The sequence below is a fragment of the Panthera tigris genome, chromosome X (assembly GCF_018350195.1).
Source record: "Panthera tigris isolate Pti1 chromosome X, P.tigris_Pti1_mat1.1, whole genome shotgun sequence".
NCBI classification, from domain to species: domain Eukaryota; kingdom Metazoa; phylum Chordata; class Mammalia; order Carnivora; family Felidae; genus Panthera; species Panthera tigris.
This window is the reverse complement of record NC_056677.1, coordinates 31,199,775-31,223,036: the sequence shown is the minus strand read 5'-3', so window position 1 is coordinate 31,223,036 and position 23,262 is coordinate 31,199,775. Positions and strand designations below refer to the sequence as shown.

Here is a 23,262-nt window from a genome sequence, read left to right as displayed (position 1 = left end):
TCAGTGACATCTATCAGACAGATACATAACCATACTGATAAAGGCAAAGTTCATGAACAGATAACTTATATATGAAATATAGAATTAATAGCAAAGACAGAAAATTTTAATCCTCATGAGTAATCAAAGAAATTGACATGAAAATTGAAATGATATACTTTTAATAACATAGAAAAATATCCAATTTCTTTAATTCAATGCTGGTTAGAGTTTACACTGAAGGAGGGTTGAAACAGCAAAACTCTTTACAAAAGCCCTTTTGCAAAATGATCTAGAGCTTTAACATGTATATACTTTAGAAGGAATGCAGCCAATGAAGAGAATATCACTGAAAAAAAATCTAAACAGGGAAAAAGTATTATACATAAAAATGTTCACTACTACAATATTTATATGAATAAGAAAATTTTTAAAAAAACAACCTAAATGCTTAGAATTATGCTTATATAACCTATAAGAGATACTTACAGGATGAAATATTCTATAATAGCTATCAGTGTTAATTTATACAATTAATAAGAGTGTATAACATCTAAGTAAAAGTTTCTTTTTTTAATTTTTTTAATGTTTATTTTGAGAGTGAGAGAGATAGAGCACAAGCAGGGGAAGGGCAGAGACAGAGGGAGACACAGAATCTGAAGCAGGCTCCAGGCTCTGAGTGGTCAGCAGAGAGCCCGACACAGGGCTCGAACTCACGGACTGCGAGATTATGACCTGAGCTGAAGTCGGACACTCAACTAACTAAGCCACTCAGGCGCCCCTTTAAATTGTTTTTTGGTTTTTTTTTTAACATTTATTCATTTTCGAGAGAGAGAGAGAAACACAGCCTGAGCGGGGAAGAGGCAGAGAGAGAGGGAGACACAGAATCTGAAGCAGGCTCCAGGCTCCAAGCTGTCAGCACAGAGCTCAAGGCAGGGCTCGAACTCACAGACCACGAGATCATGACCTGAGCTGAAGTAGGACACTCAACCGAATGAGCCACCCAGGCTCCCCTAAATAAAAATTTCTATTAAGAATGAAGAGATTTCAACTGAACACAGGCAGGAAGATCACAACTATGTTAAAAAATAAAATAATAAAGGCATATAACAAAAGAAGAGTAAAATACCAACATATTAATAATACTATGCTCTAAATATTCACATACTAGATGACATTTCTGTGTTTCTAACATTTTCCAATTTTCCATAATGATGGTACATTAATTTTTATTTGTCAAGTAGGTAAATTTTATCTTTCATGAAAATAATTTACCTAATTAGGAGAACAAAATTAGACAATGATTTTTTCCCAAAAAAGATATCTTAAAACAAGAGAGAAAACTCCACAGAGGCTCCCTACCAGCTGCAGACTTTCTAATTCTGTATTTTATTTTATTTTTTTAAATTTTTTTTAAACATTTATTTATTTTTGAGACAGAGAGAGACAGAGCATGAACGGGGGGGTGGGGGGGGTGGGGAGGGGTTCAGAGAGAGAGAGGGAGACACAGAATCTGAAATAGGCTCCAGGCTCTGAGCTGTCAGCACAGAGCCCGATGCGGGGCCTGAACTCACGAACCGCGAGATCATGACCTGAGCCGAAGTCGGATGCTTATCCAACTGAGCCACCCAGGCGCCCCCTAATTCTGTATTTTAAAAAGGAATGAAATAAATCTCTGCATTGTATATGCTACTTTAATGAGGCTTCTCTTACTAGATGCCAAGTGTAATTATCAACTGAGCACTATTTTATTATTAATGACAACTTAATGTCAGAATTAAAAAACAAAATATTGCATAATATAGCATAAACTAGACTTAACTTTTCATGAAAAATACTGAAACACATGTAATAAAATGCAAAACCACCAAAGCTTGCCAAAGTAGGGTTTACAGAGTGCACTGGTTTTATATTTGAATATTTGGAGAAAATTAAGTAAATAATACAAAAAAAATTTAATATACTTACATTTATTTATTTACTTACTTACTTACTTACTTTTTTACTTCTCCTTTTATACATATGCTTAGTCCTTTAGTAACCTATTCCTTTGAGGGGGTGGGGATTTCTTAAATAAAATTTCTATCAGTGCATTATATATCTAGTATATTTTAATAATTCATATTTTAATTTAATCATTTAAAAAGTACCCACACAACAAGTAACTAAACTCATTTTTGTTTTTAATTATAACCTATATTTTTAAGCAACAGTCACTAATCTGAGATTATTATGCTACTGTCACCAGCTAGACCTGACATTTACTACCCACCTGCTTGAACTCACTAACTTTTGCCTTACATTTTTTCCTTAAGATCTTCTTTCTGCCTTACCTCTTAACTGGAAACCACCCTGCAGGTTGCCCTGACCAGACCTCCTACCAGCCCAAGACCACACAGACCTTTTGAGCAAAACCTACAATTCATGCCTAGGCAAAACATCAAGTGACCTCTGGAATGACCTACCATTACCTTTATCTCATCATCATACTAAAATCTCCACCCAAGAAAGAACCTCAAGCTCATTTGCATAACATACAATGTATACATAGGCATGTTTCCTTAAAGCACATGGATAGCCTTATGCCCGCCTCTACATACAATGAGAAGACTTAACCATCTAAATATTCATCCTAACCCTAAACCAAAGGTATCCCTTCACCTTCTCTCAGGGAGTCACAGCTTTGGAAATCATGTCCCTGGATCTCCTTATTTGATGCAAATCAAGTTTTCTTTACATGAAACTCACCTGATATAGTTTCTGTGACTCAGCTAGAAGCGAACTCACATAGGTTTTGTTATACTGTTTCTCAAAATTCAATCTCACAGACTCACAATTTAAGTCACACACACAGGAATCATATGATAATTGTACTTTCTAATATTTCTTTTTTTAAAAAGTAAATATCATAATCTGATTTTTAAAAACTTTTAGCTGCTCAAGTGTCAATATTTGATATATGCACACCAACTGTTTCACAGTACATACCAGTAGCTTGAACATAGCATGGTCGAATAAGTGGTGTTGTCTTTGGAATCATAGGAGATTTTGACAAACAACATTTAGTGTAAAGTTCTGAAGCCTCAAAGAAATTAATCTGAACTTGAATGCAAAAGTCATACGTTGCCACCTGACGGACAAAAAAAAATACATTACACCTGTGATTATTTGTGCTATAAGAAATCTGTGGTACTATTTTTATTGTATATATTTAAAGTGTACAACTCGATGATTTGATAGACATATAATGAAATAACACCACAATCAAGCTAATTAAAACATAGCCATCACCTCATATACTTTACCTTTCTCACCTCCCCTCCTCATTGTGAGAACATTTAGGATCTACCCTCTTAGTAAATTTCATTATGAAGTACAATATTGTTACCAGAGCTACCATATTACTCAGCAATACCACTTCTGGGTATTTATCCAAAAGAACTGAAATCAGGATCTCAAAGAGATACCTGCACTCCTAGGTTCATTGCAGCATTATTCACAGCAGTCAAGACACGGAAATAACCTAAATGACCATCAAAGGATGAATGAATAAAGAAAATGTGGTGTATACATACAATGGAATGTTTTTCAGCTTTGAAAATAGAAGGAAATCCTGCCATTCGCAACAATATGGATGAACCTGAAGGACATTATGCTAAGTGATATAAACTAGACACAGAAAGACAAATAATATATGATTTCACTTATATGTGGAATCAGAAACAGTCAAAGTCATAGAAACAGAAAATAGAATGCTGTACATAGGGGCTATTGGGAAGAAGAGAGATATGGGGACATGTTGGTCAAGAGGAACCAAGTTTCAGTTCTGCAAGATGAGTAAGTTCTGGAGCTATAATGAGATACTACGGATTTAGCAAAACAGCAGTTAAAAAAAATACTCCTTTTTTTAGGTTTCAAACATTTTTATTTTTTGTTGTTTCAAGTTTTTATTTAAATTCTAGTTAGTTAACATGTAGTGTAACATTGGTTTCAGGAGTAGAATTTAGTGATTCATCACTTAAATATAACACCCAGTGTTCATCATAACAAGGTCCCTCCTTAATACCCATCACCCATTTAGCTCATCCCCCCACCCACCTCCCCTCCAGCAACCCTCAGTTTGTTCTCTACAGTTAAGAGTCTCTTATGGTTTGCCTCCCTCTCTTGCTTTTATTTCCTTCCCCTATGTTCATCTGTTTTGTTTCTTAAATTCCACATGTAAGTAAAATCATATGGCATTTGTCTTTCTTGGCTGATTTATTTCACTTAGCATAATACGTTTTACCTCCAACCATGTCATTGCAAATGAAAGGTTTCATTCTTTGATGACTAATATTCCATTGTGTACACACACACAATCCATTCATCAGTTCTTCTTTATCCATTCATCAGTTAATGAACATGGGCTCTCTCTCTAGTTTGATTATTGTTGATAATGCTGCTATAAACAATGGAGTGCAAGCATCCTTCTGAATCTGTATTTTTGTATGCTTTGGGCAAACAACTAAGAGTGCAATTGCTGAATTGTAGAGTAGTTCTACTTTTAGTTTTTGCAGAACCTCCATACTGTTCTCCAGAGTGGCTGTACCAGTTTGCATTTCTACTAACAGTGCACAAGTGTTTCTCTTTCTCCACATCCTCGCAAACACCTGTTTCTTGTGTTATTAATTTCAGCCTTTCTGACAGATGTAAGGTAGTGTTTCATCATGATTTTGATTTGTATTTCCCTGATGATGAGTGATGTTGAACATAAAAAAAAAAAAAACAGTTTCATAGAGAAATTTATCTTGTGATGTTGAAACTGCATTTTTTTCAAAGTAAGACTTGGTTTATTTTTCATAAGCCCAAAAATAATTCTTGAAAATAAGAAATAAATTTTAAAAATAATTCCTATTAATTCAAAATAGACCAAAGACTTAAATATAAAGCCTAAAACTATAAACCACGTAGAAGAAAAACCTTTGTAATCCTTGGTTAGGCAAAGATATCTTAAATGTAATACCAAAAAGATAATCTACAAAAAAATACAATTAAATGTCCTAAAATAAAACTAAAACAAGTGTTCTGTTAAAGATAATGCTTAAAAAAATAAAATTAGAAGCCAAAAACACATTTTGGACGAAAAAAAAAATCCAATTTGTATTCAAAATATATAAAAGCATACATAAAAATTAATAAAAATCAAACTTCCTAATAAAACTAAGTAAATGATGTGAAAAGACAACTGAGAAAATAAAATACACATATGACATATTGTCACAAGAAAAGACATTTAACATCATCACACATTAGGGAAATGCAAATTGATTCAGAGGACAGAACACCCATCACACCTATCACAATGGCTTAAACAAAATGACATTACCCAGTGGTGATGAAGATGTGACCACCTAAAATATTACACATTGTTGATAGGAATGCACAATTTCATAGTCATTTTGTAAAACAGTTTTCCATTTTCTCAGAAAATTAATATGCACTTAATATAAGGCCCACAATTCCTCATCCTAGGTGTTTACCAAAGAGAAATGAACACCTGAATGTAAATTTTATAGTGGCTTTACTATTACTAAAACCTGAAAACAAACCAAATTCCCTCCAGATCACGAATAGACAATAAAACTTTGGTAAATCCACACAAAAGAATACTTTTCAACAATGAAATGTAACATATTAGTGTTACACATAATAATATGGATGAATATGATATGTATTATTCTAAGTAAGAGAAGCCAGACTGAAAAGGCAATATATCCTATGACTTCATTTAATATGATATATAAGTGAAAAAGGCAAAATTATACAAACAAAATGAAACCATTTTTTGTCATGAAGTGGAGTTGGGGGAAAGGTTGACTGCAAATAAGTAAAAGAAAAATGTACAGGAGGTTATACAAGTGTTCTCTATATTGATTTTTGTATTTGCTATTCTACTGTACAATTTGTCAATGTTCATATAACAGAAAGAGACTTTTAGTGCATCATAATTTTTAAAACAAATGAAATGAAAAGAAGCTAAGGCTAATTCCTTAGCTCTGGTTTTAATACATCTGGCTTCAAAATCTAAAACGGACTAATAATATAGACAGCTAATGAGTCATAGAAGAAGAATGAACACTTAGAGATTCAGAACATCTTGGCAATTATACAGAGCGAGTCTCCCGTTTTAAAATGAAGACTCTGTGGTCCAGCCATGACAGAAATATAACTTTGCATCAAAGAGAAAAAAAAAGAGTTCATCTTGATGTTTAGGGTTCACATCAGGAAAGGAGAGGATCATATCTGCCAAAAAATGGAAAGCAAACTCCAAATGCCCATCCCTCCACAGAAACATTGAAAAACAAGCAAAGGTTTACAGGACAAACTTTGTTAGAACTCTGGAAAATAGTCAAAGGGTATAACATGGTGATAGGTTTAGTTTGCTAGTATTCTCTTAAGGATTGTATTCAGCATGTTACAAGCATTACATACCATGACAAAGTGGGGTTTACCCCAAGAGTGCAAAGGTAGTTCAACATACAAAACTCCACCAGTATATGTGTTGTGTGCTGAATTCACAAGCTGACAGTCATTCCCTGCCTTCTGTAACTGCCAATAGCATGTACGTGGGAAGTTATGCTGGACTTGCCCTCTCATACCTCACATCTTCACGAACAATTTACATAAAATGAGTTTATATCCAAGATAGCACTGTAATTATTCTGAATACAAAATTCAGAGGTTCGATGATTTCTCCATCCACATTAAGTCTTAATCTCTCAACAAAACTGTTAAGAATTCAAGATTTATCTACCTTACACAGAAACTCAGTGACACAGAGAGAGAAAAGAAACTGAGGGCTATCATTATGAAACCACTGAGGTATCTAATGAAGAGGGATTGTGACGTGTGCCACTGAAGCACTTTCATGGATGTCGTTGTTCAAACAGAGGAGTAACTCAAATTTAAAAATGATATTCTGAAGAAGATTTCAGTCCCCCAACCAGTGTTGGTAGAAAACAATGCTTATGAATAGAAAATGGGCAGGTGTCAGTCAAATGTCCCCTTTTATTTTTAATATGAAATTTATTGTCACATTGGTTGCCATACAACACCCAGTACTCATCCCAACAGGTGCCCTCCTCAATGCCCATCACCCACCCTCACCTCCCTCCCACCCCCCAACAACCCACAGATTGTTCTCAGTTATTAACAGTCTTTTATGGTTTAGCTCCCTCCCTAACTTTTTTTTTCCTTCCCCTCCCCCATGATCTTCTGATAAGATTCTCCGGATACACATAAGAGTGAAAATATATGGTATCTGTCTTTCTCTGTATGACTTATTTCACTTAGCATAACATGTTCCAGTTCCAACCACGTTGCTACCAAAGGCCATATTTCATTGTTTCTAATTGCCACGTAGTATTCCATTGTATATATAAACCACAACTTCTTTATCCGTTTGTCAGTTGATGGACATTTAGGCTCTTTCCATAATTAGACTATTGTTGAAAGTGCTGCTATAAACTTTGGGGAATATGTGCCCCTATGCATCAGCACTCCTGTATCCCTTGGGTAAATTCCTAGCAGTACTACTGCTGGGTCATAGGGTAGGTCTATTTTTAATTTTTTGAGGAACCTCCACACTAGTTTCCAGAGTGGCTCCACCAGTTTGCATTCCCACCAACAGTGCAAGAGGGTTCCTGTTTCTCCACATCCTCTCCAGTATCTATCGTCTCCTGATTTGTTCATTTTAGCCACTCTGACTGGTGGGAGGTGGTACCTGAGTGTGGTTTTGATTTGTATTTCCCTGATGAGGAGCGACGTTGAGCATCTTTTCATGTGCCTGTTGGCCATCCAGATGTCTTCTTTAGAGAAGTGTCTATTCATGTTTTCTGCCCATTTCTTCACTGGATTATTTGTTTTTTGGATGTGGAGTTTCGTGAGTTCTTTATACATTTTGGATACTAGCCCCTTGTCTGATATGTCATTTGAAAATATCTTTTCCCATTCCGTTGGTTGCCTTTTAGTTTTGCTGATTGTTTCCATTGCAGTGCAGAAGCTTTTTATCTTCATGAGGTCCCAAGAGTTCATTTTTGCTTTTACTTCCCTTGCCTTTGGAGATGTGTCAAATAAGAAATTGCTGCGGCTGAGGTCAGAGAGGTTTTTTCCTGCTTTCTCTTCTAGGGTTTTGATGGTTTCCTGTCTCACATTCAGGTCCTTTATCCACTTTGACTTTATTGTTGTGAATGGTATAAGAAAGTGGTCTAGTTTCATCCTTCTGCATGTTGCTGTCCAGTTCTCCCAGCACCATTTGTTAAAGAGACTGTCTTTTTTCCATTGGATATTCTTTCCTGCTTTGTCAAAGATGAGTTGGCCATACTTCTGTGGGTCCAATTCTGGAGTCTCTATTCTATTCCATTGGTCTATGTGACTGTTTTTGTGCCAATACCATGCTGTCTTGATGATTTGTAGTAGAGGCTAAAATCTGGGATTGTGATGCCTCCTGTTTTGGTCTTCTTCTTCAAAATTACTTTGGCTATTCGGAGTCTTTTGTGGTTCCATACAAATTTAAGGATTGCTTATTCTACCTTCGAGAAGAATGCTGGTGCAATTTTGATTGGGATTGCATTGAATGTGTAGATAGCTTTGGGTAGTATTGACATTTTCACAATATTTATTCTTCCAATCCATGAGCACGGAATGGTTTTCCATTTCTTTATATCTTCTTCAATTTCCTTCATAAGCTTTCTATAGTTTTCAGCACACAGACCTTTTACATCTTTGGTTAGGTTTATTCCTAGGCATGTTATGCTTCTTGGTGCAATTGTGAAGGCGATCAGTTTCTTAATTTGTGTTTCTGTTGCTTCATTAATAGTGTATAAAAATGCAACTGATTTCTGAACATTGATTTTGTATCCTGCGACTTTGCTGAATTCATGTATCAGTACTAGTAGACTTTTGATGGAGTCTATCGGGTTTTCCATGTATAATATCCTGTCAGCTGCAAAAAGTAAAAGCTTGACTTCATCTTGGCCAATTTTGATGCCTTTGATTTCCTTTTTTGTTGTCTGATTGCTGATGCTAGAACTTTCAACACTACGTTAAACAACAGCGGTGAGAGTGGACATCCCTGTCGTGTTCCTGATCTCAGGGAGAAAGCTCTCAGTTTTTCCCCATCGAGGATGATGTTAGCTGTGGGCTTTTCATAAATGGCTTTGATGATGTTTAAGTATGTTCCTTCTATCCCGACTTTCTCGAGGGTTTTTATTAAGGAAGGATGCTGAATTTTGTCAGATGCTTTTTCTGCATCGATTGACAGGATCATATGGTTCTTATCTTTTCTTTTATTCATGTGATGTATCACGTTGATTGATTTGCAAAGGTTGAACCAGCCCTGCATCCCAGGAATGAATCTGGCTTGATCATGGTGAATAATTCTTTTTATATGCTGTTGAATTCGATTTGCTAGTATCTTATTGAGAATTTTTGCATCCATATTCATCAGGGATATTGGCCTGTAGTTCTCTTTGTTTGCTGGGTCTCTGTCTGGTTTAGGAATCAAAGTAATACTGGCTTCATAGAATGAGTCTGGAAGTTTTCCTTCCCTTTCTATGTTTGGGAATAGCTTGAGAAGGATAGGTATTACCTCTGCTTTAAACATCTGGTAGAACTCCCCTGGGAAGCCATCTGGTCCTGGAATCTTATTTGTTGGGAGATTTTTGACGACTGATTCAATTTCTTCTCTGGTTATGGGTCTGTTCAAGCTTTCTATTTCCTCCTGATTGAGTTTTGGAAGGGTGTGGGTGTTTAGGAATTTGTCCATTTCTTCCAGGTTGTCCAATTTATTGGCATATAATTTTTCATAGTATTCCCTGATAATTGCTTGTATCTCTGAGGGATTGGTTGTAATAATTCCATTTTCATTCATGATTTTATCTGTTTGGGTTATCCCCCTTTTCTTTTTGAGAAGCCTGGCTACAGGTTTATCAATTTTGATTATTTTTTCAAAAAAACAACTCTTGGTTTCATTGATCTGCTCTACAGTTTTTTTTAGATTCTATATTGTTTATTTCTGCTCTGATCTTTATTATTTCTCTTCTTCTGCTGGGTTTAGGGTGTCTTTCCTGTTCTGCTTCTATTTCCTTTAGGTGTTCTGTTAGATTTTGCATTTGGGATTTTTCTTGTTTCTTGAGATAGGCCTGGATTGCAATGTATTTTCCTCTCAGGACTGACTGCCTTCGCTGTGTCCCAAAGCGTTTGGATTGTTGTATTTTCATTTTCGTTTGTTTCCATATATTTTTTAATTTCTTCTCTAATTGCCTGGTTGACCCATTCATTCTTTAGTAGAGTGTTCTTTAACCTCCATGCTTTTGGAGGTTTTCCAGACTTTTTCCTGTGGTTGATTTCAAGTTTCATAGCATTGTGGTCTGAAAGGCTGCAGGGTATGATCTCAATTCTTTTATACTTAGGAAGGGCTGTTTTGTGACCCAGTATGTTATCTATCTTGGAGAAGGTTCCATGTGCACTCGAGAAGAAAGTATATTCTGTTGCTTTGGGATGCAGAGTTCTAAATATATCTGTCAAGTCCATCTGATCCAGTGTATCATTCAGGGCCCTTGTTTCTTTATTGATCCTATGTCTAGATGATCTATCCACTGCTGTAAGTGGAGTATTAAAGTCCCCTGCAATTACCACATTCTTATCAATAAGGTTGCTTATGTTTGTGGTTGTTTTATATATTTGGGGACTCCCATATTCGGCGCATAGACATTTATGATTGTTAGCTCTTCCTGATGGATAGACCTTGTAACAGTTATATAATGCCCTTCTTCATCTCTTGTTACAGCCTTTAATTGAAGTCTAGTTTGTCTGATAGAAGTATGGCTACTCCAGCTTTCTTTTAACTTCCATTAGCATGAGAGAGAGTCTTCCATCCCCTCACTTTAAATCTGAAGGTGTCCTCAGGTGTAAAATGAGTCTCTTGCTGGGGCGCCTGGGTGGCTCAGTCGGTTGATCGTCCGACTTTGGCTCAGGTCATGGTCTCGTGGTCCGTGGGTTTGAGCCCCACGTCGGGCTCTGTGCTGACAGCTCAGAGCCTGGAGCCTGTTTCAGATTCTGTGTCTCCCTCTTTCTCTGACCCTCCCCTGTTCATGCTCTCTCTCTGTCCCAAAATAAATAAATGTTAAAAAAAAAATTAAAAAAAATAAAATAAAATGAGTCTCTTGTAGACAGCAAATAGATGGGTCTTGTTGTTTTATCCATTCTGATACCCTATGTCTTTTGGCTGGAGCATTTAGTCCATTTACATTCAGTGTTATTATTGAAAGATATGGGTTTAGAGTCATTATGATATCTGTAGGTTTCATGCTTGTAGTGATGTCTCTGATACTTTGTGGTCCTTGCAACATTTCACTCACAGAATCCCCCTTAGGATCTCTTGTAGGGCCAGTTTAGTGGTGATGAATTCCTTCAGTTTTTGTTTGTTTGGGAAGACCTTTATCTCTCCTATTCTGAATGACAGACTTGCTGGATAAAGGATTCTCGGCTGCATTTTTTTTTCTGTTCATCACATTGAAGATTTCCTGCCATTCCTTTCTGGTCTGCCAAGTTTCAGTAGAGAGGTCTGCCACTAGTCTTATTGGTCTCCCTTTGTAAGTTAGAGCCTGTTAATCCCTAGCTGCTTTCAGAATTTTCTCTTCATCCTTGTATTTTGCCAGTTTCACTATGATATGTCGTGCAGAAGATCGATTCAAGTTATGTCTGAAGGGAGTTCTCTGTGCCTCTTAGATTCCAATACCTTTTTCCTTCCCCAGATCAGGGAATTTCTCAGCTATGACTTGTTCAAGTACACCTTCAGCCCCTTTCTCTCTCTCTTCTTCTTCTGAAATTCCTATGATACAGATATTGTTCCATTTGATTGCATTATTTAGTTCTCTAATTCTCCCCTCATCTCCTGGATTTTTTAATCTTTTTCTCAAATTCCTCTTTTTCCATAATTTTTCTTCTAAGTCACCTATTCTCTCCTCTGCCTCTTCAATCCGTGCTATGGCTGCCTCCATTTGATTTTGCACCTCATTTACAGCATTTTTCCCTCCTAATGACTATTTTTTAATCCCTTGATCTCTGTAGCAACAGATTCTCTGCTGTCCTCTATGGTTTTTTCAAGCCCATCGATTAATTTTATGACTATTATTCTAAATTCTTGTTCCGTTATACTGCTTAAATGTTTTTTGATCAATTCATTAGCTGTTGCTACTTCCTGGAGTTTCTTTTGAGGAGAATTCCTCCATTTCGTCATTTTGGGTAGTCACTTGGGTGGCTCCCAACTGCAGGGCACTTCCCCTGTGCTGTATGGAGTAACTTGTGTTGGTGGGTGGGGCTGCAGTCAGACCTGATGTGTGTCTCTAGCCCACCGATAGGGCCACAGTCAGACTGGTGTGTACCTTATCTTCCCTTTCTCAGGAGCAGGACTCACTGTGGAGTGGTGTGGCCCTTGTCTGGGCTCCTTGCACACTGCCAGGTTTGTGGTGCTGCTTCAATTGGATCTGTCGTATTAGCCGGGGTGGATCCGCAAAGTGCACAGGGGTGGGAAGGGCAGGCATAGCTTGCTTTGCCATAGGTGGTCCCCTGTGGGAGGGGCCCTGCAGCACCAGGATGGAGGTAGACCCATCAGAGGGATGGGTCCACAGAAGCAGTGCTTGGTGTTTGCATGGTGCAAGCAAGTTCGGTGATGGGAACTGGTTCCCTTTGGGATTATCGCTGGAAGATGGGAGAGGGAGATGGTGCTTTACAGCACCTTTGTTCCCCTGCCAAGCTGAGCTCTGTCTTCCCAGGCTCAACAACACTCCCTCCCAGTGTTCTGTCACCCTCCCCGCTCCCTGAGAGCAGAGTTGTTGACTTTTAACACTCCAGATGTTAAGTCCCGCTGGGTGTCAGAACTCATGCAGTCTAGCCCCTCCACTTTTGCAAGCCAGACTTGGGGGCTCTGCCTTGCTGGGCAGGCTGTCCCTCCACCACCCTGGCTCCCTCCCGTCAGTCCGTGTAGCGCACACCGCCTCTCCACCCTTCCTACCCTCTTCCGTGGGCCTCTTGTCTATCCTTGGCTCCGGAGAGTCCGTTCTGCTAGTCTTCTGGCAGTTTTCTGGGTTATTTAGGCAGATGTGGGTGGAATCTATGCGATCAGCTAGACGTGGTGAGCCCAGCGTTCTCCTACACCACCATCTTCCTCAAATGTCCTCTCTTTTAATCCTGAAAAGATCATCCTAGCTTCCTGTAACAATGATTGTAAATCCAGAATAACCACTACAAAAGTTTACCCAAAGGTGGCATATCCTCAAAAGACAAAGGTTGGTGGAAAGAAGAAAACTGAAAAAACTGAACAATTCTCCCTCATTTTCAAGAGTTTTAGGGCAAATATAGAGCAGGACAAATGAGAGCTTCAGAGCAACCAAGCCACTATAGATTAGCCTGTTCCAGAGACGAGAACCTGGGCTTTCACGTCAGGAAACGTAAGAGTAAAAACCAGGAAAGATCTACACCCGTGCTATCACATACAACCTTCTGAGAAGATGGGAAAGTTCTACACTGTCCAATAGCCATGTGCGGATCCTGAGAACTTGAAATGTTGTTATTTTGGCTGAGTTAATAAATTTTTAATTTGATCTAACTTTAATTAAAATTTAATTTAAATATTCATTTAATTAAATGGCTAGTGACTACCACATAAGGGAACACAACTCTACACATTGGCCCAGAAGACACATGACTAGATTGCAATGAAAGAAGGGTCTCAAATGACAGTCTAAATAAGCCATTCCAGTCAAAGATGCCAAATGCACCTATAATTGCCCCCCAGCACTGTTAACTGTACCCAAATCTGGTGCAGTATAGGCACAGAACAGATACAACTAGAATGAAATCAAGCCCCTGATTGCTGGTTTTACATTTGCCTGCTACACAGGTCAACCAACAGAGCATCCATTGGCTATTTACATCTGCACACGCATGCACACACACACGCACACGCACACACACACGCACATGCACACACATGCAGACACAAAGATAACTTACAGCTAGCTATAGTGGAGAATATCTGAAATGATTAGAAACCAGATAATCAATGTGCCTCACTGGCACAAATTTATAGAACAAAATCTCATAGGGTATACCGACTCTGCAGGGTTTTTTTTATGTTCTTCTCAGTGGTACACTGAATTTCATTACAATACACTAAGTAAATCCCCCTTTAAAATACCCAGTAAAGGCAGAACAATTCAAAATCTTAAGGAATGTGTGGCACACTAAAGAACTAAGTACATATAATTTATTTTAGTTTTACAATAAATTTTTGGAATCCTAGAAGAGCCACAATCTAAACATTAGAAACAGATTAATAAGGGGGTGCCTGGGTGGCTCAGTGGGTTAAGCATCTGACTTTGGCTCAGGTCATGATCTCACAGTCCATGGGTTCAAGCCCCATGTTGGGCTCTGTGCTAATAGCTCAGAGCCTGGAGCCTGCTTCAGATTCTGTGTCTCCCTCTCTCTCTGCCCCTCCCCTGCTCACACTGTCTCGCTCTCTCTCTCTTGCTCTCTCTCTCTCTCAAAAACAAATGTTATTTTTTTAAAAAAATAGATTAATAAGTTTTTAATTGTCGGCAGTGTTAAATAGCAAACTGAACTCAATAAATGAAAATACCAAATTGCATATGCATCATCCCAAAACGTCATGTAACAAACTTAAATTGGATTATATCTTTCTCTAATTTTTAGTGACCCTTAACTTAAAATGCTTTTGTGGATGAATGATGATATTAAAAACACTGTATATATTTCCACTAATAAAAATATGAAATCATGATATAGACTTACTCAGAAAATATATAAATTTATCTTAACATACTTAAAAGTGTACAGATTACTGCACAAAGTAGTTTCTTTCTCTTCTTTTCCTTAGTTTCTTATTGAAGAATATCTGTGTGTAGGTGTGTGTGTGTGTGTGTGTCTGTGTGTTTGCATATTTCTGTGTACATACAAGATGCAGGCATTGGGTAGGAGAAAGACATGATGCTTTAAAATATTAACTTGTCACAAAAAGGATTATTTAGTTTTTATTGTGAGTTACTATCTTTATCACAATTACAAGAGTATAGATTTGAAAAAAATAAAACAAAAATAATCCCACAAAGCTTATATTGAAAATTACCATTCCATTCTCTCCACCTTCATATACTTGCACACATACACACACTAAACACATATACAAATCCAGACGCAATCATTTTCAACTCTCTTAGTGGTTTTAGGTTTACCTCAACATAGGGAAATAATCTATATAGACTAATAAAACAAGCCTCAATGAATTTAAATTTATTTAAATAATATATAGTCCCAAGTCACAATGGGATTACATTAGAAATCAATAACACAAGGAAATCTGGTAAATTCACAAATACGTGAAAATTAAACAACACATCCTAAATAACCAATGGGTCAAGGAGAAAACTTACAAAGGAACTGCAAAACACTCTGATGAGCAGAAATGAAAATGCAACAAATCAAAACTTTAATACAGGTAAAACAATGCTTAGAGGGAAATGTAGAGCTATAAAACCTTCATAAAAAAATGAGAAAGATCTCAAATCAATACCCTAACCTTCCATCATAAAAAAAAAAAAAAAAGGAAAAAGCAAAAACAAAGCAAAGTGAAACTAAAGTAAACAGAAGGAAGTAAATGATAAAGGATGAAGTGGAAATATATGAAAGAATCAAACACACTACAGAAAATCAACTACACCAAATATTGAATCTTGAAAATATTAACCAAACTGACAAAACCTTTAGATAGGCTGACCAAGATGAAAAGAGAGATGACTCAATTCTAAAATAAAGTCAGAAATAAAAGAAGGAACATTATTACCTATCCCACAAAAATAAAAATAGTAAGAGAACATCACAAATAACTGTATACCAACAAATTAGATAACTTAGATAAAACTTCTCTAGAAGAAACAGAAAATTTGGCCACTTTCACCCATTAAGTGGCTGAAGGTGGTCAAAAAATACAAACTTCCAGTTACATACAATATAAGCCCTGGGGATATAATGTATAGCATGCGGACTATTATTAACAATACTGTTTTGTTATATTTCAAAGTTGCTAAGATAGATCTTAAAAGTTCTCATCACAAGGAAAAACCCTGTAACTATATGAGGTGATAGGTGTTAACCAAACTTACTGTGGTGATCACTTCTCAACATATACACATATCAAGTCATTATGTTGTACACCTAAAATTAATACATGTTATATGCCAATTATATCTCAATTAAAAAAAAAACAACAACAGGGAAACTTGCCAGGAAGAAGTATAAGAGAAAACTATTAAGATATAGATAACAGGGGGCAGGGGAAGTAGGGGAAACTTACTGGTCTTAGTTTTCTGAAGGGAAGTCAGAGAACTGATTAGAGCAAATCACAAAGTTCCCAAGTGAGAAAACATAAATACTAAAGGAATAAAAGGTCATTTCGGAATGAACAACAGGAAATTAGATGAGCATGCAAGAGGCTCCATCCAAAGTGGGACCTAAGTCAGAGGAAACTCATATGAAATCTGGAAACGAAATCTAAAAGTCAACACTAATGAAGAATTGAAGAATTAGAAACAAGAGAAACTCTCCTTTTGTTCTGGATGCTATAAATTTTCATTAAGAGGAATATATGCAAAATTACTTTTTTAAAGTCTGCCCATGATTTGATCTCATACAGAAATGCTATTCATGCTTAAGAACTGGGATGATGGATATATTAAATAAAATGATAAAATCAAGCCACCTCCAGTGACAAGACTTTAATTTTTTGAGGTGTCTTATACAGATGCATATTTATTTCACGATAATGTTTCCCCAAACTTTACAAAATTCTGACAAATATCAATTTTTCTTTTTTTCCATTGTATTGTGGGTTTTTATTTTGCCTCTATAGATACCCTTGTAGACATAATTAGTTAAGTATCTAGAAATTATCCCCCAAATAAATTTAATCCCAGAAGAAACTAATTGTGACTGCAAATTTCTTCCTACAAATATAGAAAATGGAACAGAAAAGAGATCACATAAAAATAGTAATTGACATTTTGATGAGTGTAACTATAAAATTGAAGATTTTGAGTGCTAATGACTAGGAAAAAAGTTAATAAAACCTAAAGATTAAATACAAAAATTTTGTGTCCATTGGCTAAAGGAAGATGTATTATTCTTCACCATGTTTGGATTCCTAACATGGTATCATGAAGGTCCAGTGGTCAGGAGGCTGAGGATATAACACTGTATTATTCAAGCTCTATAGCTCAACAGCAGGGAGCTTTAACAAGTCACTTAGCCTGGCTGTGCATCAGCTTGTATGACTAGAGAAGGGGGGAGGAAAATCTAAGGTCTCAATGCTTGTATTATTGGATTCATGTGGAAATAAAGTGATATTAGATATGAGAGAACTTTATAAACTCTAAGTACTATATAATTATCAATTAAAGGATTGTTACCATAATTTCAAAAAGAAATGAAAAATTTAAATAGGTATATAACAAGCAAATACATGAATTAGTAATTTAAAATAGATATGACAAAGGAAAGCCCAGGACCAGAGGACTTCAATGGAGAAATGTACCACTATATTATGAAGATTTACAATCCAATCCTTCACAAATTCTTTCAAAATTAGAAGAGAACACTTCTCAACTCATTCTACGAAGCCAATATTACTGATACTAAAACCAAAGACAGCTGAAGGAAGGAAACTACAGACCAATATTCCTTGTGAACACAGATGCAAAACCCCTCAAGAAAATATTTAGGAAACTGAATGCAGCAATATATAAAAAGGATTATACTCTAAGTAAAATGATCAAGTGGGATTTATCCCTGGAATGTAAGGTTGGTTTAACATACAGAAATCAATCAATATAATGCACCATATTAATAGAGGGTAAAATCGAGACCATCAAAATAGATGCCAAATTTTTTTACAAAATCCAACTTTCTTTCATGATCAAAATTCTCAACTAGGAACAGAAGGTACCTTCCTCAACCTGATAAAAAAAATCTACCCCCAAAAAATGCTAACATCATATTTAAAGGTGAAAGATGGATGTTTTCCTCCTAATACCAAGGAACAAGTTCAGATGTTTGTTCTCACCACTTCTAAACCACATTATACTGGAGGTTCTAGAAATCAGGGAGGAAAAAAGTAAAAGGAATCCAGAATGGAAAGGAAGAAGTAAAATTTTCTTTATTTACAGAAATCATATTCTGGTGGACACAAAATTCTAAGATTCTAAGGAATCTACTAACAAACCATTTACAAAATACTAGGTCAACATTTAAAATCAATTGTTTATACACTTAACATGAACAATTTGCAAATAAAATTTTTAAAAATCTCATTTACAATAGCATTAAAATATTAAAAATGAAATTAATAAAGAAGTGGGAAATGTGTATACTGAAAACCACGAAACAATGTTGAAAGAAATTAAAGACCTAAATAAATGCAAAGAGACCCCATGTTCATCGATTAGATGACTTAATATTGTTAAAATGGCAAACTCCCCAAAGTGATTTATAGATTTTTCACAATCCTTATCAAAATCCAAGCTGGACTTTTTTGTAGTAATTGGAAAGGTAATTCTAAAATTCGTATGGAACTTCATAGGACACAAATTTGCCAAAACTGTTGTTGAAGGGCTCACATTTTCCAATTTCAAAAATTACTACAAAATTACTATGCTAATCAAGACATTGTGTTGTTGGAATAAGACATCTAGATCAGTGGAACAGAACTGAAACTCCACAGATAAACACTTATATTTATGTTTAACTGATTTTATTTTTTTGAAATCCGATGTCTCACTTTAAAAAGATTTTTTTAATGTTTATTTATTTTTGAGACAGAGAGAGAGAGCATGAGCAGAGGAGGGACAGAGAGAGAGTTAACACAAAATCCAAAGCAGACTCCAGGCTCTGAGCCTTCAGCACAGAACCAGACACAGGGCTCGAACCCATGAACTGTGAGATCATGACCTGAGCTGAATTTGGACGCTTACCTGACTGAGCCACCCAGGCGCCCCATTTTTTATTTTATTTTTTTTTAATTTTTTTTTTCAACGTTTATTTATTTTTGGGACAGAGAGAGACAGAGCATGAACGGGGGAGGGACAGAGAGAGAGGGAGACACAGAATCGGAAACAGGCTCCAGGCTCTGAGCCATCAGCCCAGAGCCTGACGTGGGGCTCGAACTCACGGACTGTGAGATCGTGACCCGGCTGAAGTCAGACGCTTAACCGACTGCGCCACCCAGGTGCCCCCATTTTTTATTTTAGACAAGGGTTCCAATGCAATTTAATGGGGTAAAATAATATTTTAAATAAATTCTCCTGGAACAAATGGACATTGCATGCAAAAGAATGAAACTAGACTTTTATCTTACATCATACACAAAAATAATTCAAAATGGATCATACGGATGCCTGGGTGACTCAATCGGTTAATCACCCAATTCCTGATTTCAGATCAGGTAATGATCTCACGGTAAGTTGGGAGATCAAGTCCATGTCAGGCTCTGCACTGGGTGTAGAGTCTGCTTAAGATTCCCTCTCTCCCTCTCCTTCTGCCCCTGCCTCCCTCTCACTCTCCCTCAAAAAAAAAAAAAAAAAAAAAAAAAAAAAAAAGAATCATAGACCTAAACATAAGAGCTAACACAATAAAACTCCCAGAAGCAAACATAAAAACCTTTATGACTTAGGTTAGGTAATAGCTTCTTAGATATGACATCAAAAAGCACAAATGAAAAAAAAAAAAATAGATACACTGGATTTCTGTCACGTGTGTTTTACATTAGCAAATGATAATACCCAGTATAAAGAAGAAGATGTGAAGAAAAGACAGCATGGTGCTACATTAGGATGAAAGTTTTCTACTATAACTCCAAGGTCAAGAATAAGGCCAGGTAGCTAGTATGTGTGCAATAAATATTTGTTGAATGATGATTATTGATGGAAATATAAATTGATACACATTTACTGTGGCAATGTGGATATATGTGCCAATAATTAAAATGCACATCCCCTTTCCTCATTAATGTCAATTCTAACTATCCAAAAGAAAAAAGAGAATAAGCTCTCAGAAATGAATGTGCAGGTTTATGCACTGCATTTTAATTTACTTATTGAATAGGTACTTACTGATTGTCTGATGGGTGCAAAAAAATATACTAATGCTACAAATGTAATTGTTGAATTACATATCAAACCATTTTCCCCCTTTGAATAATAATATGGTTGATGGCATAAAGATATTTGACTAGATAAAAAAAAAAATCTACATCTATGTTGGATTAAAATTTATTTTAAATTAGTACTAGAAAGATATTTCCCAACACGGGCTTAAAACATATGTTGCTTCACAGAAAACTAGGAATAAGATAAGCCAAGAAAATAATGTCACCTTGTTCTGGAAATTCTAAACAATGTAATGGAAGAAAAATAGGTAAAAATTATAATTATTTAATTGGAAAAGACAATAATTTTGCAGTCTATTACAGTATTCCTAAGAAGTGTAAAATAAATTGAAAAAATAATTAAAAATACTTGAAGTTTAAAAATAGACAGTTTTATAACTCACCAACATTATTTTCAAATTTAAGAACACAAAATACATAAAACCATTTACAGTGCATGAAACAGCATTGAAAAATTACTTCAAAATATTTCAAAATTTTGCTGAGTATCATAAAACACTTTCATAAAAAGGCTTATCTTAGTTCTGAATAGGAAGCTCAATTTTATACAGACATCACTTCCTTGTAATTTTTTTTAAGTTTATTTGAGAGTGCACACGTGCCTGTGTGCACACACAAGCGGGGAAGGGACAGAGAGAGAGGGGGAGAGAGAATCCCCAGCAAACTCCACACTGTTAGCGCAGAGTCCAGTGCAGGGCTCCATCTCAGGAACCATGAGATCATGACCTGAACCGAAATCAAGAGTTGGATGCTTAACTGACTGAGCCACCCAGACGTCCCTGTAATTTTTTTATTAATTTAATGCAACACATATCAAAATTCCTATATAACTTGTAGCTATAAACTTGAGAAAATGATTCGAAAGTTTATCAGGAAAAATAAAAGTGAAAAATAGCCAATAATATTTTAAAAAGAAAAGAATAGAGGCCACTTATCCCACCAGAGAGCTAAAACAATTTTAACAGTATCAACCAGGCCAAACTGTTAGCAAATAAATCACTACTGTGTTAGGGGGGTTTGTTATATGCGAAGAATCCAAGAAATGCCATTTAAAATGATCTTTCACCTATCAGATTGGTAAAATATTACATGTACATGCATATATAATTGATGCAACCTAGTTGTGCAAATAAAGACAAAGAGCAACATTTACACTGTTACTATGGTTTAATATAACTTGGTATAACCTTTTTTGGAGATCAACTTGGCAATACATATCAACAGCCTAAAATATGTACATAGGGTTTGACCCACCTATTCTCCTTCTGGAAAGATATAATCAAAATAAATAATGTGAAAGCAAACATTTATCTACAAGGATGTTTTCTACAGTATCATTCATAAAGCCAAACAACGGAAAAAATCTTAAGGGTAGAGTAAGAAGGATTAGTTAAGTGACTATAACATGATATAGCTGTTAAATAATAGGATAGATCATCCCTAAAAACCGAAATTGTATTTAGAACACTTAATGACACAAAAAGCTATCCATAACATTTTAATTGATACACTGAGTAAAAAATGCAGATTATAAATAGTTCATAAAGAGGGGTGGCTGTGTGGTGAAGTCAGTTAAGCACCCAACTCCTGATCTCAGCTCAGGTCACGATCTCACAGTTGGTGAGTTCAAGCCCACATCAGCCTCTGCACTGATGGCACAGAGCCTGCTTGGGATTCTCTCTCCTTCTCTCTGCCCCTCCCCTACTTGTACATGCTCGCCCTCTCTCTCTTAAAAAATAAACTTTAAAAATATAACAAACAGCTCAAAAAGTATTGAGCTGTATTATTTCATTCTAATTATAGATGTAGAAATACAAAAATATAGATAGAGGAAAAGGAAGAAAAACAGAGCTCTAAATATAATCAGAGGTCATTGTTAAGTAATAGGATTTATTTATTGTTTATTTTTTTCTCTCCACTCTTCTAAACTTCCCATTTAACTTTGACAGTAAACTTTAATAAGCAGGAAGAGAGTATCATTGACACACCAGATTAAAATATAAGTTGATGCTGGCAAAACTTGCAAATAGTTAGTGTATATGAGAGTTGAGTAGATATTAGAATACTCTAAAAATGAGAAAGATAAACATCTTCTGAATCTCTTCAAATCACTTGTTAATTATGCTTTTTGTCTGAATTAGAAAGACAAATTAGAAATACCTTGACAATATTTCATGAACTTCAAAGTCCTCTGCTGAAAAGATAAAAATCTAAATAATATTTACACTTCGTTATTTTCTAATAGCCTAAAGTAGGCCAAAGAAAAGTATTTGCAAGATAATTTCCAAATAAAGAAAAGATGGTCTCTCTCCTCTTGATAACCTTGCTAAAAAGTACCTATTTAGAGAGGCACCTTGATGGCTCAGTCAGTTAAGCATCCAACTTTGGCTCAGGTCATGATCTCATGGTTCATGGGTTCAAGCCCTGTGTCAAGCTCTGTGTTGACAGCTCGGAAGCTACAGCCTGCTTCGGATTCTGTGTCTCCATCTCTCTCTGCCCCTCCTCTGCTTGCACTCTATCTCTCTCAAAAATAAACAACAACAAAAACCTTTTTTTAAAGTAGCTATCTAGAGAACAAATTGGCAGTTGCCAGAGTGTAGGTGGGTGGGGGGATAGGTGATGGGGATTAAGAGTACACTTATTGTGATGAGCACTGAGTAATGTATAGAATTATCAAATCATTATACCATACACCTGAAATTAATATAAAACTGTATGTTAATTATACTTCAATTTTAAAAAATAAAAAAATTTTCTTCCAAAAATGTAAAACTATCTAAATATCACTGTTCATTAATGTAGATGAATAATTACTTTACCAAACCTATGGAAATCAAATATAGTATAGTATGCATCTGAGTAGACTTAATGTTGTGTTTAAGATGAAAAATTTCATTTTCTCTAATGTCAGAAAAGTAGCTTTTGCTACCTCATTCACTACACTTGCCTCAAACTAGAAAAGACACAAGAGTGAACTCTGTAGACAATATCATTCCATGTGAATCACA

The 23,262-nt window shown here is 35.9% G+C and overlaps 1 protein-coding gene across 1 annotated transcript in view; it reads right to left on the bottom strand.

The window, feature by feature from the left end:
* CFAP47 (cilia and flagella associated protein 47) overlaps nucleotides 1-23,262 on the bottom strand; it is a 543,896-nt gene that overhangs the window by 431,639 nt on the left and 88,995 nt on the right. Inside the window, exon 22 of the mRNA XM_042974584.1 lies at nucleotides 2,968-3,109. Within this exon, the coding sequence (XP_042830518.1) occupies nucleotides 2,968-3,109 (142 nt within the window). The remainder of the gene's footprint in view (nucleotides 1-2,967; nucleotides 3,110-23,262) is intronic.